We start from the raw sequence: 12,878 nt of genomic DNA on the forward strand, positions 1-12,878 counted from the left end.
TATTATAAAAATATTCTCAATCTTATATAGTGTTGCACTACAAAATATAGTTTTGCATTGTACGAGTTTTTCACACACTGATTATTTTTGAATTTTAATTCAACCTTGCCAACTTATTGGGACGAAATAGATTTAAAAAAATACGTTTTCCTAAGATAATCGTATCTTTCAATCTGTTGCTATAATAGTGTTAAAAATGGCCTTAATATAAACTATGAATATAAATCGAATTTGAAGTCCTCGAAAGCCTTTTACGAATTTGAATATTCAGCTACGAATTTTCCAGATAAGTTGTAGTTATTATGACCATATATATTATTATGGATTAATTATTATTTTTTTGTCTGAATTTTTAATATTGCCATCAACCTTCGAGTTAAAAAGGGATTAAAAATCAAGCAGGTTGAAGTTTGAAGCTTCTAAGCTTAAGTGTATCATCTAGCAATATCAAAAATTTTATATATTTTGTAATTTTTAATACAAACAAATATCGTACCATTAATTATTAAAATAATAATTATAATTAATATTTATTACAATAATCTATTATTTGGAGGTTTCAATTCCAGAATTCCAGAATCTGTTTTACATTTACCACGCTTCCTCCGTAAATACAATTTGTGTAGAAAACCCTCTATATAAAATAACTATTTAAGGGCTTTACTAAACTCCTTGTCATGTATTTAACCCTATTACGGTTCATTTATATTATTCTAAAGGCAACAGTTTGAAAGATAGGATGAAAATATATATTTTTTTATGTTTAAAAAGCCACTTATCCACATTGTTTTGCCACCACATATGCGTAATTTAATTTAGATGTGAATATTTTCATGCATTTTTTATTACAGTTTATTTTTCTCCTATATCTATTCTCTGTCGGCAATTCCGATTTGGGGGTAGTTGAATCCGTGAAATTCTCTCATCGTCTTTCCAATAATGACCGTATTGTATTTATATTTATTTGCCAGGTTAAGCTACTGTTTGCCACCTTTAATGAAGTAATAATATTAAAAAAATTAGAAATAGAATTAAAAAAATTAGATAGTAATATGAATTTATTTTCTTTATTTCTCTGTGTTTCTACTTGTTTGCGTTTTTTGAGGGTAAATAGTTTGCTAGAGGATACTTAGCGAAATCATTTACGTTTACCCTTCTTTGAACCAAGTGCTTGTAATATATTTGACTTTTTTAGTATTGTGGTTTTTTATTTGGTTAAAAGCAATATTTACATTTTTTTCGTTTTTAACAAAATAAAAAGTATTGATTACAGTACCTGGTTAGGTAAATACGTCTACACTTAAATGTTCGGACTTTTTAAGTATATCAATTTGCATGCACTTTTTTCGAAGCTTTTTTAAAAAGTTTGATTATTGTTTTGCCATTACAGTCGCGATCGCCAGTAGATGGCGTTTTCTGACATAATCGCAAAAAAAATAATTCTGCGAGACAAGAAAAAATACAAAAATTGACCCAAATACCCAAATTTATAAGCATAACAATTTGTATTCGTTTTTTCGGAGCTTTTTAAAGAAGTTAGATAATTATAAATTTTATTTTTTAAAAATATTTAATATTGAAATAAATATTCTTTGACCATCAAATAATAATATGTGAATGATTGCGCTAGAAACATATCCTCTTTATATAAAGGAATAAAAGAATTACAAGAGTATCCTTTTTCTATTGACTTTTACATCACGCCGTTGTTATTGAAGTTTAAATCGAGTTTTATTTATTTTTGGGTAAGAAAAATGGTGGCGTTTGCTGCTTTAGTCTCCGAACATCCTGTATTACGTCTTGTACTTAAATTGCCAGGCTACTCAAAGAAAAACAAGAAAACGAGGAGCGATACAAAACGTCGACACCCCCCGTTCTATCCCCGCAATCTTCGAATGTGAGATCGCCCCCTCCTATTATTGAAGAGACCTCGCTGAATGACGAGCCCATAGGCGCCGGCCTCCCCTTGCTTCAGAGGATCCTTATGCTTAAAGCGAAGGAGGAAAAAGCCGCGAAGGTGGTTAAAACCGCTGTCGGAGCAGGAATATTCGGCACCATCAAAGGTAGTTCTCGGAACATCGAGTTTCGTGGTTTCGTGGCTATTATCGGTTTCGTGTGAACAGGCCCGCCGAGTAGTCAACCGACGTCACCCACTCCAATAGCAGCGCCAAGTTCCACCACCGCGAGGGCGTCGTTTTCAGGGCCCGCGAAAACCACCCTAGCGTCGGTGCCCGCTAAGTTACTCAACAATAAGATAAGTTTTAGGTGAGTTCTGAGTTTAAAATATCACAATAATCTCATAATGTAAACAATATAAAGAACGAAGTGACATCTGGAGATTTCGTCTGAATGTTTTTGAAAATAAAATTACATCGCTGGTTTTTCCTAAAAGTTTTTAGTTAACTAACTAACCAAACCATTAACCGAAATTAATCAAATCGGAATCGTTACCAGTAAAACACAACATAATGTAGAAAAAATTCGCGCTAAACCCATAAAGTGTATTTCAATTTTAATGTATTTTAAATTTAAGGAGGGGAAGTACATTTTCATTAACATTTTCGCCCAAAAAAATCGGGGCAAAGAAAAATGCAACCCACGCTTTCAATTAAAAATTATAAGAGGACTTAAACCACTAAAATATGTTGTTTTGCCAATAAATTTCAATCCTGGCTTGTGCGAAGCTTAGTACGCTCTCGGGCAAGTTAACATTTTTGTTTTCAGTCCGTTTCAATATGTCTTCTGGCGCATATGACATCATAATTATAAATAACGTCATAAAACAATAAAAAAAACAAATTTTGTTTACTCATAGAATTTCATCCTTTAAAGTGTCGTATATTATCCTAAGTACAAACTTTTAACAAAGTTTATTGAATTAAAATATAAGTCGCCGCACTCTCTGTCGGATGTGATGCGATTAGGGATATTCCGATACTAGTAAATACGTATAAATAGGTATTCGATACTTTTGATTCGATACCAAGTATTTATAGCATCGAATCAATTTTGCGATACTTACTCGGTATCGAAGCAAAAGTACTTGGTATCAAATCGAATCATCCTCACCATTAAAAAAAAACCGAAAGCATCAGACAAACATCTCTATCTGATCTATGGTGACGCGTTGTCTCGCGCCAGCCAAGCCGAACTCGTTCGACTTCACTCGACTGAGCCCGAGCCAAAAGCGAGAAAGATGCCCTTCATTTTTTTTCATTGCCAACCAACATAAATTATCAAATATACAAGAGATTGCGTACGAATAATTTTATTTATTGTAATCATCGGCTTATTATTCCAATGTTATCATGGAGTCTTTTGTTTAAAGTACGTGTTTAACGTGAAGCAAATCTTTATAATAAAAGTTTTTTTTTCTTCTTAGTTTTGTTTTAATTATTGTCCTTCAACGTTCATTGTTAGTTTCCTTAAAACAAATTAAAAAATAATAAACTGCTAAAAGTATCGATATGAGTAAGTATCGATACTTTAGGAGTATTTATTTGAGTAGTATGGAAAAAAGATTTGAGTACTATCGAAATGAGTAGGTATCGATACTTTAATGGTATGGGAACATCCCTAGATGCGATTTAGGCGGATCGCGGCCCCTTCCCCACCATGTGCAGTGCGTTATTGTATACGAGGGGTGTCTGATTGTATGTTTGTTCCCCGTGTAGCATACGCAGGGGTTTCCAAAAATATGATATATTTATAAATAAATAATATGACCCACTTAATAAAGTTATTTTTATGTTTACATAGTTTCAAAATGAAAATTTTTAAGGAAATATACTAGTATACTTTGCACAAAAATATTAAAATAAATTAGAACTAAAAGTTCAGATTTTCACTAAATTATATATTTTTACATGACAATTGTTTCGACAACACCGTGTCTTTATCAAATGTAATATTTACAAACTACCGCTACATATATATATATATATATATATATATATATATATATATATATATATATATATATATATATATATATATATATATATATATATATATATATATAGATATATTTTTACGTATTGATTCACGGATGGAAAAATGTGATGACACTATATTCCGGAATATCATCCGTTCGCTTGTTGAACTCCGACTGGGATCCTGCAGACGTTTCGCCAAAATCTCACTTGGCATCTTCAATGCTCGCGCTCCGAAAACACTTCGAACACTGGGCGCGTTTCAAATATGTACTTCGTATTTTTTTCGTTAGGGACACTATTGATTTGGAAATTTAAAAGACCCTCTGCAATTTAGTGTTAAGAATAGAAAATTTATATTATCGAACTATTTAAGCCTTGTTCTTTTGTAATGGTTTAATTTTTCGTTCGGCTTGATGGCATCTTTGTCAAAGGAGCATTAAGTATTATAAAAATAAATTTAAATATTCGATACTTTTTGTTACAATTACTGCGGAAATAGCAAGGAAAAAATTAAAAATTTGTTTTTTTAACTACTGTTGTTATAATTATATTTGTTTAATATTATTTTTATATATATTTAATGACAAACTTTAGTCATATCAAATAAGTACCAGTTAAAATCGTAATTGACATAATAGATGTCCCTAAAAGAAAGCCCATTTCAATTCGCACGTATATTATGAAATTTTCGTCTTTTTTACCAACTTTTAAACTAAAATTTTGACACAGTCAATATTAATCTTGGAAGTGAATGAATTGAGCCATAAACAAATGAACAACCATAGCTATTTAAAGGTAAATACCCCTTTGATTTGAACATACTGACTGGCATCCGACGCTTGCAGTGTTTGTTAATTTCAGCATACATCTTTCTTAATATTTTATTTTTCTAAAACATGCATATTCCAAATATTACATAAATGTACCAGTTGATAAGTAAATTCTGCCATTTGTTAATTTCCCAGCAACATCTTACGGAAGTGAACCTGACACCTAATTTCAAAGAAGGAATTGCAAATTTGTGAAGGCGATTTCGAACTTCATGTAAACTGCAAATTCTTATTCGACTCTTATACGTGTTATAACGTTATACTAGCATGAGGGCCTATAAATCCAAGTACATTTTTCCAAGCGTGGCATCTGCAAACAAGGATGATATTGAATATACTGTGAAATACAGTGGTAAGCAATAAAAGCAATGGAGAAAGTAAACTACTGGACTTCCCCCTGAAAGAAAGAGAAAAAAGGTTTTAAAATAGTATTACCTGACCTCATCAAATGGACAACGAAAAAAAGACAGTCCCTCGTTTAATTTAGTGCCATAACCTACACAATACGTCACAGATATGATGCTCTGCCAACCTACTGGGGATAGAGGCAACCTTCCACGTTGGCCAGTGCCCCAACTTATATTTTAATTTTGTAAACTTTGCTGTTGGTACGAAGAAAATAGTGAACCATACGTTTCACCTGTGACTAGAAATCTTAGCACAATAAAATTTTTGTACATTTCCTCTATCGGGGCTTTCCACACGACTCGGATTTTTTTAAATTTTCTAAACTGTTTAAACGGTTCAATATCATTTTGAAACTCTGTTTAAACTAATTTTAAGGGTTAAGGGATTTTAATAGCAATCTAATGTGTTAAGTGTTAAGTATCAAGATCAACGGTATGTCAATACTACCCATATTACTAAATGTGACGTGAAAGTCCATTAGAATGAGTTAATTTTAGTCTCTTATACTTTCTACTGCTTTTACTCTCAAATATTCCAAATTTTTCGAAGATATTAATCAATCTCCTAACGTTAATTTATGTTTCTGTCGGTAATGGCCTAACAATTTCTCGGCAATCGTTGCCATTTATGCGAGCAGACTCCTTTTGTCGCTAACTTATTGGGGTCGGGGCAATCTTAGCCCCAATCTAGTTCCATTACAAGCCACATCCCGAAGCACAACACGATCTATATTGTAACTACATAACCCTTCTCAGTTAATTAAGCCCTTTATAATCGTTCGGGAGATGTAAAATTGGCGGCGTGACGTAAAACGACAAATTTGTACGCCTGACTGCCTGATGTACGTACGGACAACGAACGGACGGAACGTTGCAGAACGGTCACTTCAACTTTCGTTAACAAATATGTCTTTCTCGTTCCCTCTATAATGCTACTTTCCTTGGCAAACAGTGCCAGAAATTAAACTCAGGTAGATCACGAGTAGTGACGCCAATTGACATGATATTGAAATTTTTATTTGATTTATTATTTACAAAAACATTATTCGAAAAACTGACAGTTTAGAAAATTTGGTTGCATTTGTCAGGGTATCTAATATGTTGTTATTACTATTGACATAGTTTGCTATATAGTATAAAATTATAATAAATAAATAAATTAATACACATAATTAAGTTGGTATATAGTTTTTAGACCAAAAAGGATAAGTTGAATTTAAATTTTGTAATACAATTAATGCCCAGGTTTGTTGCTTCAATTATTTTCATATTTTTGTAATGTTTCTATTGCTTTCAAAATTGATATAAACTTGATTTTTTTAACTTCCTTCTTTTATTTTTTCCACTTGATTAGATACAGTTTATAACTTGAAAACCTAGAGCATCTATTTTGACTGAGTTTTTATATTTAAATACCATGTTTTGTTAATATAATTGGATACACCAAGCGCCCCCTTTAAGCTACATTAATTCAAATTTCTGATCTAGATCTGGAGAAAAATGGAGAGAAAAGAAACAATCTGTGCCTCCTCATCATTTTAATGGAAAATTCTTTTTCTTTGCATGTTGCGAGCACTCAAGTGTTTATTTTCAGTTAACGCCTGAAACAACATATTTTGAAGGGTCAAGTGAGCACCTAACCAAGCGGTAAAGCGGAATCCTCAAAATTAAATTTACTTATAATACAAAAACGAGTTTATATAAAATACAGAAAAACGTTCACACCCTGTACCTCGTGTATACTGGCAATATTTGTGTATTTAACTCGCTCATATGTGTATCTCCCACCAAACGGTGAACAGGTCCAAGTTTTGATCTAAAAACTTGAACCAATTTGGCAACATGGTTTCGGGAGTCTGTAAATCGAGTTTAGTGTCTCGAGTTACTAGTTTTTAATTTAATTTAGTTAAAAATAGTGATAGGGGCATTCTAACTCAATCCCCACACTCGTTTTGAAAAAAAAATGGGGAAAGTGTGTTTTTGTAATAGTAATGCTTTCGTAATGTTTTATTGTTGTATCTATTCACGTTTTGGTGGTAAAAAAGAAACCTAATGGTTCCTTTATTTTAAAGAATGAATCAATCACTTAAGTTTTTCGTATTTATCTTGAAACACTCTGTAGAATTCAATAGATCATTCTCATCAATCTCAATCAATTTTTTCTTTGTTTTCATATTCACATTTCATTTTGACAGCTGCCAGTAAATCCAAAATGGTTAAATTGACAGCTGTCAAGACGTGACATTATTATTTGAGACGAGTAAGATAGAGTGTGCGAAGTGTCTCAATCGCCTTTTTCTATTTTTGGAAAAAGCTTAAAATTTTCAGTTCAGTGATGTATCAGAAGTGCACAAAAGATTTTATCACACTTTGCAAAGTGAGGTCATACTTAAAGTAGACCATGATTTATATAACATTAACATTAATAAAAAACACAAACGGAAAAACGCAATGAATTTTGACAGCTGTCAATTTAACCCACTAGCAAATGCACAAGTTTCCTCTTCATTTAACCATTGCTGTAGGTATAATAGGAGCGGAGATCCCTGTATAGAGAAGCGAATCTGGTACACATTGTATAGTTTAATGTAAACCTGCCGTTTATGTTGGGTGGTGTCGTACCATTCGTCAAACAAATAAATTTATCGTAGGGATAGGATCAAACTTCACACCAACGTGAAAGAGAAAGACTCCAGTATCAAAGATTCGCTACTGAACGACAGCGAACCGCCTGCATTAGTAGACCCGTCGAACATAGTGCCAAAAGTACCGTCCAGTATTTTAAGTAGCGACCGACTAGCGTCCAACGTCGTCGCTGACGAAGGTAGCGAAGCTCAGAATATTTCGGAACGCTTAGCGATCGCGACGTCGTTTAGTGAAAGTGTGGAAAAGAACGGCGCCCACTGGTCCAAGTTGAAACGGGCTGCCATCTCGAAAGACGCGTTGCTGCCCGACGGATCGTCGCGAGATCAGGAAAACGGCAATAGCCAAACAGAAGTCAAAGACAAGGCTGTGAAGAAACCGAGTTTCGTACTATCGAGGAAAACCAAACACTACAGGTACGTTTGCTTTCCTTAGTCGTGTATGTGTTGTTAAATTTTCCAGAAAGCAAAATCAACTCAGATATATCTGATTAGAGACTAAAAGTACTTCGCACCTTCATTATGTTTATTTATCGTATTATTATTATTTACAAACTGCGCAAACTTGTGCCTCTTCCAGTGACCTATCGACAACACTACCTGACATGCTCTGCTATCTCAGATCTCAATGAGTTGCACTTCCTTGTGTAACGATTCTACCATGTATGTCGAAAATATTACAAAAAGTATATTTTGCCAAAAACTTTATATATTTTATTTAACTGCGGTCACTGCAGTTTTTTATGCGAATAGAAAGATAAAAGCAGTATTCGCATATCTGGGTTAGCTAAAATGGAATTAAAAAAAAGTTATCATTCAAATCTATCAAAATATTGTGTGGATCAATTTAATTTATCGACCATTGAAGTATCACCACAACCTTTCGTGTTACAAAATTTTGGACTAGAATTTTAGCTTGCGTTTCACTAAAAAAAAAACTGCGCACACCACAGTCGGAACCAGGCAGTGATTAATATCACTGCATAAGTTAAAACCTCTATTTTAGGTCCAATTAGTTTATCCTACGATAAATCGGCTATAAATAACATCGGGAAAATTAAATATGGTGGCATTTTCGGTTAGTTGTTAAATTGTATTGTATAAATTATAAAAATATTCTAGAATATCCGTCCTCCAAAGCACTTACACGCGGCAGGTAGTATATAATCACGTAGATATAGGGCGTCTCAACAATGAAGTTTTTTTAAATTTGGGAAAAAAGAAAAATTAACACACATACGCACACACACTCTTCAACAAGGTACTAAAGAGATGTATGCCACAGTACGGCAGAATACACCTTTTTGACTAAGGGAGGATTTATTTAATTGTTTAAGCATCCTGTATTTACGCAACGCTATATGCTAAGTAAATTCAAAACTGTGTGGCTGTCTGCAGATGAGTGGCAAAACTAAATATGAAAAAAGTCTCCTCCGGACAGAGGTTTTAGAACTTAGGTATTCTTACTACTGAATATCATGTCAACTGACTTTACTGCTATCTTAACATAACATTTCATATTTTTTGTTATTTTTATGTTTAAAGATTCGTGCAATCCAAATTTCAAAAGCTGAATCGATCTGTACCAACTCGGCAAACGCAAACGATCACTTCTCGCTACAGGTGGGTAGATTCCCCAGACATGCTTTCGATGGTAGGATTTGTAAACACAATAAAGCTTATTATGCTAAATGTTATGGTCTAATATTTTGTATTTTTTAAGATTCTCGCAATACAAGTACCAAAAAATCAGTCAATCTGTGCTAGTTCGACTTGCTTCCCAAACGAATTGTTCTCAGTATAGGTGGGTGACCAGCACTGCTGTTTATTAAAACGATTGTATAGTATAATTCAAGATATCTCGTTCGAACCTAACGTAGTTGAACTAACTGAGTCGACTCCGTTGTGATAGCTACCCTAAATTCAGTTGCGTTGCCTAGTTACCTGAAGAGTATTGATATTCCAGACAGTTTTATGTTGATTTCCCTTGACGTTAAAAACCTATTCCCAAGCGTGCCATTGACTTAGTCAGTTCCTTTCTTCGAAACGCTCAGCATATTTTTTCTTTCAATTAAACCTATACTTTCAATCATGCACATTTTAGGTATTCATTCGTATCCTGCATTCATTAAATAACCATCCCTACAAATTCTATCAATTCAATAAGTTCATCCAAAAATTTTCAGTTAATAACAAATTTCATTAAATATAAGACCTTCACAGAACTTATTTAAATTTTTTCTTTTAAACAAATACTTATCGATGATGTATCTGCATGTATCGCGCTAGAGAGATTTCTTCGCGCTTTTAATTAAGCTTCAGATATTTCAAGTTTCGTAAATTCCAGATCGATAGATGATTTATCACCAGAGTACGGACCGTTGCCGTTCGTCAAAAAACTAAAAATCCTCAACGAACGACAAAAGCTTGAAGAGCTCGAGATCGCTATGAAAACCCGTAGCTTTTCATTAGACATCCCCGACACCCAAATAGAAACCACCGATACTTTAACGAGGTAATTTAATACCCCCAAATTTCATACCCCCACAATGGCCGACTGCTTATAGGTCCCATTCGGAAGGTTCCGCTGTGCACCAAGACCAAAGACGGCAGGAAAAGCAATTCCTTTGCGCTCCGTTAGCCCCTTCTCCCCTCCACTCATCCAACGAGTCCAACGAAACTCCGGAACGCAGAAACTTAAAATCGATACTGAAAAAACTATCCGAAGACACCAAAGAGAAAGAGCCCAAAGAGAACGAAACGAATACCCACGAATCGAAGGATTCTTCGGATTTTAAGAAGTTGATGCGAGCTCCGACGATCGAGGGTTACGCGGCGAGGCACAGCAAACTAGCCAAAAGCGTGACCTTTAATAGAGACACCCTCCAGAGTCCCCCTCATAGTGCCAATGCCGTCCTTGGTACGCCCCAGAGTTTGTTTCCTTTCATTAATTCGCCAACGGACAACGGCCTAGACGTTCGGCAAGAGGTAAGATTTACACCATAGTATAATAATCATTCAGAGGTGGTATAGTGACAGACGATGTCTAAACTCAATGGTTAAATGGTATCAGTCTAACAAATTTATACAGGGTGTTATGAAAATAATATCGTTAAATTTAATGTCGAGGGACTGCACTGCAGAGAACTCCTTACGTTACATTTCATTCAAAATAGTTGTACCATGTCGTGGAGAATCCCAAATAAACATGTATTCACAAACTGATAAACACTTTTAAAGTTTATAAAAACTCCCAATTTTACATGAAAATTGCTTATAAAGTCCTTCTTGTTTGAATAAAAATTAAATTTAGACAATGAAAATCGTCGAAAAAACAATCAAAACATCCCGCTGGCGTCTTCAGTTCAGTTTCGGTTAAGCTCTGGAGAAACCAACTGATTGCCGAAACGTCAGCAAGTGGCATTCATCAGCTATCGACGCAAGACGTATCCAAAATATTTGTAAATAGAAAATTATATATCTTACAATGAAAAAATGGAAATAAAAAATACATTTAAATAAATCATTTCTTTAAATAAAATGAATTTTATACATTATATAATTTTATAGAAAAAAAGCAACAATTGAGGAGATCCGCAAAGTGGCAGTTGGAGGATTCCATCAGCAATATAATTCCAAAGAGCTTTTAAAAAGCTTTTGTTTTGTGCGAGGGCGAAGGCAATGGTTTTCTTTCAAAAATAACAGATATGGGACTCTCGGGAAATCTCACTGACCAATTCAATAAAATCGAAAATTTAAAAACACAATATTTGACATATCAGAGAGAAACTACTCCTCATTTAGAAATAAATTGACGCCACTTCAAGTTAATAAATTTTTGAAATGGAATAACAATGGATAATATCCATTGAAATAATTTAAAACTAGTTGTGATTTAACCGGCTTAATCATTGTTGTAAGCTTTAAAATTTTGTTTTTAAAATACTAAGCCTCAAAGCCTGTTTATCATGTGGCAATCTGTCCTAAAATTCCTGCAATTTTTATTCGGAAATGTCATTAGAATAAGTTGCGAAATGAGAAACGGGCTTAATTAATTAAATCAAACAAAATGTGAAAGGAATGATGCACTATAAAATCTTTTTAGGAAAAGAAACACGAACTGGAACGATGTGGTATACAATTAGTGCCTAATAGACAAAATAACCAAGTTAAGTTACTAAAAGGTAAGTTCCGTGGCTACCTTTACGATTCACTCCAACTGACAATATACATTATCAAAGCATCTCTGGAAGACGAACAACAATACTTCGCGGACATCCTGCTGGCCATCAAGCAAGTCATCAGCACCCACCTTCTGGACCTTCAGCAGAAATTCCAAGAGAGGTTCGACAGACTGGAGGACGAACTACGGCGAAAAAGCGAGGTCATCACTCAGCTGAAAGCCCATATTTGCGAGCTAGAAAAAGGGACCGACGATTCGTTTTCAGTAGGCCCTACTAAAAAACGATATCTAAAACGTTTTATCGCCAAATTTATTTAGGGATCGCTAGACACTATCATCACGCGGGACCGACATTCGTGGGAAGAACCGACGCACGAAGAAACGGAGGAATTGCAAGAACTGCCGCAACCTTTGGACGTCTGGTCTCCCCAGTCGAACGACACTGTACTAAACATCGATTCCGCAACTGGTAATATTCAATTTTTCAAAATTTATATTTTATTATTTTGAAGTCCATTTTTAGCAACTGTAGCAGGTATTAAATCCGGGAGCGTAATTACACCAAAACTAACCTAAACTATTTACTAGTCAAATATCTAAAAACTTAAAATAACATTTCACGCCTATAAACACTTTGACTAGCACCTTCTTGTTGTGGCTCCCTCTAGCAGGACCGTACGTATCCACTTCAATAAGGCGTTGTGGTCGACTGCTAATTCGCTGCTAAGATCTACCAATTTCCTTTTAGACTGAATCATTGTTTTACTTAGTTTTTATTTTTTTGTTGATAAGCCATACAGGGTGTCCTATATAGAGATTGTATGCAGTAAATATTCGCCTTACCGTTTAAAAGGGTGAGCCATGAAGATGAGTTTTATTAA

The 12,878-nt window shown here is 34.1% G+C and overlaps 1 protein-coding gene across 13 annotated transcripts in view; it reads left to right on the top strand.

Moving 5' to 3' along the window:
* Window positions 1-12,878, top strand: part of LOC132706118 (potassium/sodium hyperpolarization-activated cyclic nucleotide-gated channel 4) — a 188,173-nt gene that overhangs the window by 172,980 nt on the left and 2,315 nt on the right. For 11 of the 13 annotated variants that reach the window (XM_060677239.1, XM_060677240.1, XM_060677242.1 and 8 more), the window contains 9 exons: window positions 1,819-2,063; window positions 2,124-2,265; window positions 7,824-8,231; window positions 9,360-9,437; window positions 10,162-10,329; window positions 10,382-10,802; window positions 11,920-11,998; window positions 12,056-12,261; window positions 12,316-12,466. In XM_060677239.1, coding sequence (XP_060533222.1) covers window positions 1,819-2,063; window positions 2,124-2,265; window positions 7,824-8,231; window positions 9,360-9,437; window positions 10,162-10,329; window positions 10,382-10,802; window positions 11,920-11,998; window positions 12,056-12,261; window positions 12,316-12,466 — 1,898 coding nt within the window. The remainder of the gene's footprint in view (window positions 1-1,818; window positions 2,064-2,123; window positions 2,266-7,823; window positions 8,232-9,359; window positions 9,438-10,161; window positions 10,330-10,381; window positions 10,803-11,919; window positions 11,999-12,055; window positions 12,262-12,315; window positions 12,467-12,878) is intronic. The other 2 variants (XM_060677243.1, XM_060677252.1) reach the window with 1 other exon arrangement.

This window comes from Cylas formicarius, unplaced genomic scaffold, assembly GCF_029955315.1.
Source record: "Cylas formicarius isolate icCylForm1 unplaced genomic scaffold, icCylForm1.1 PGA_scaffold_8__14_contigs__length_24414737, whole genome shotgun sequence".
Lineage (NCBI taxonomy): Eukaryota > Metazoa > Arthropoda > Insecta > Coleoptera > Brentidae > Cylas > Cylas formicarius.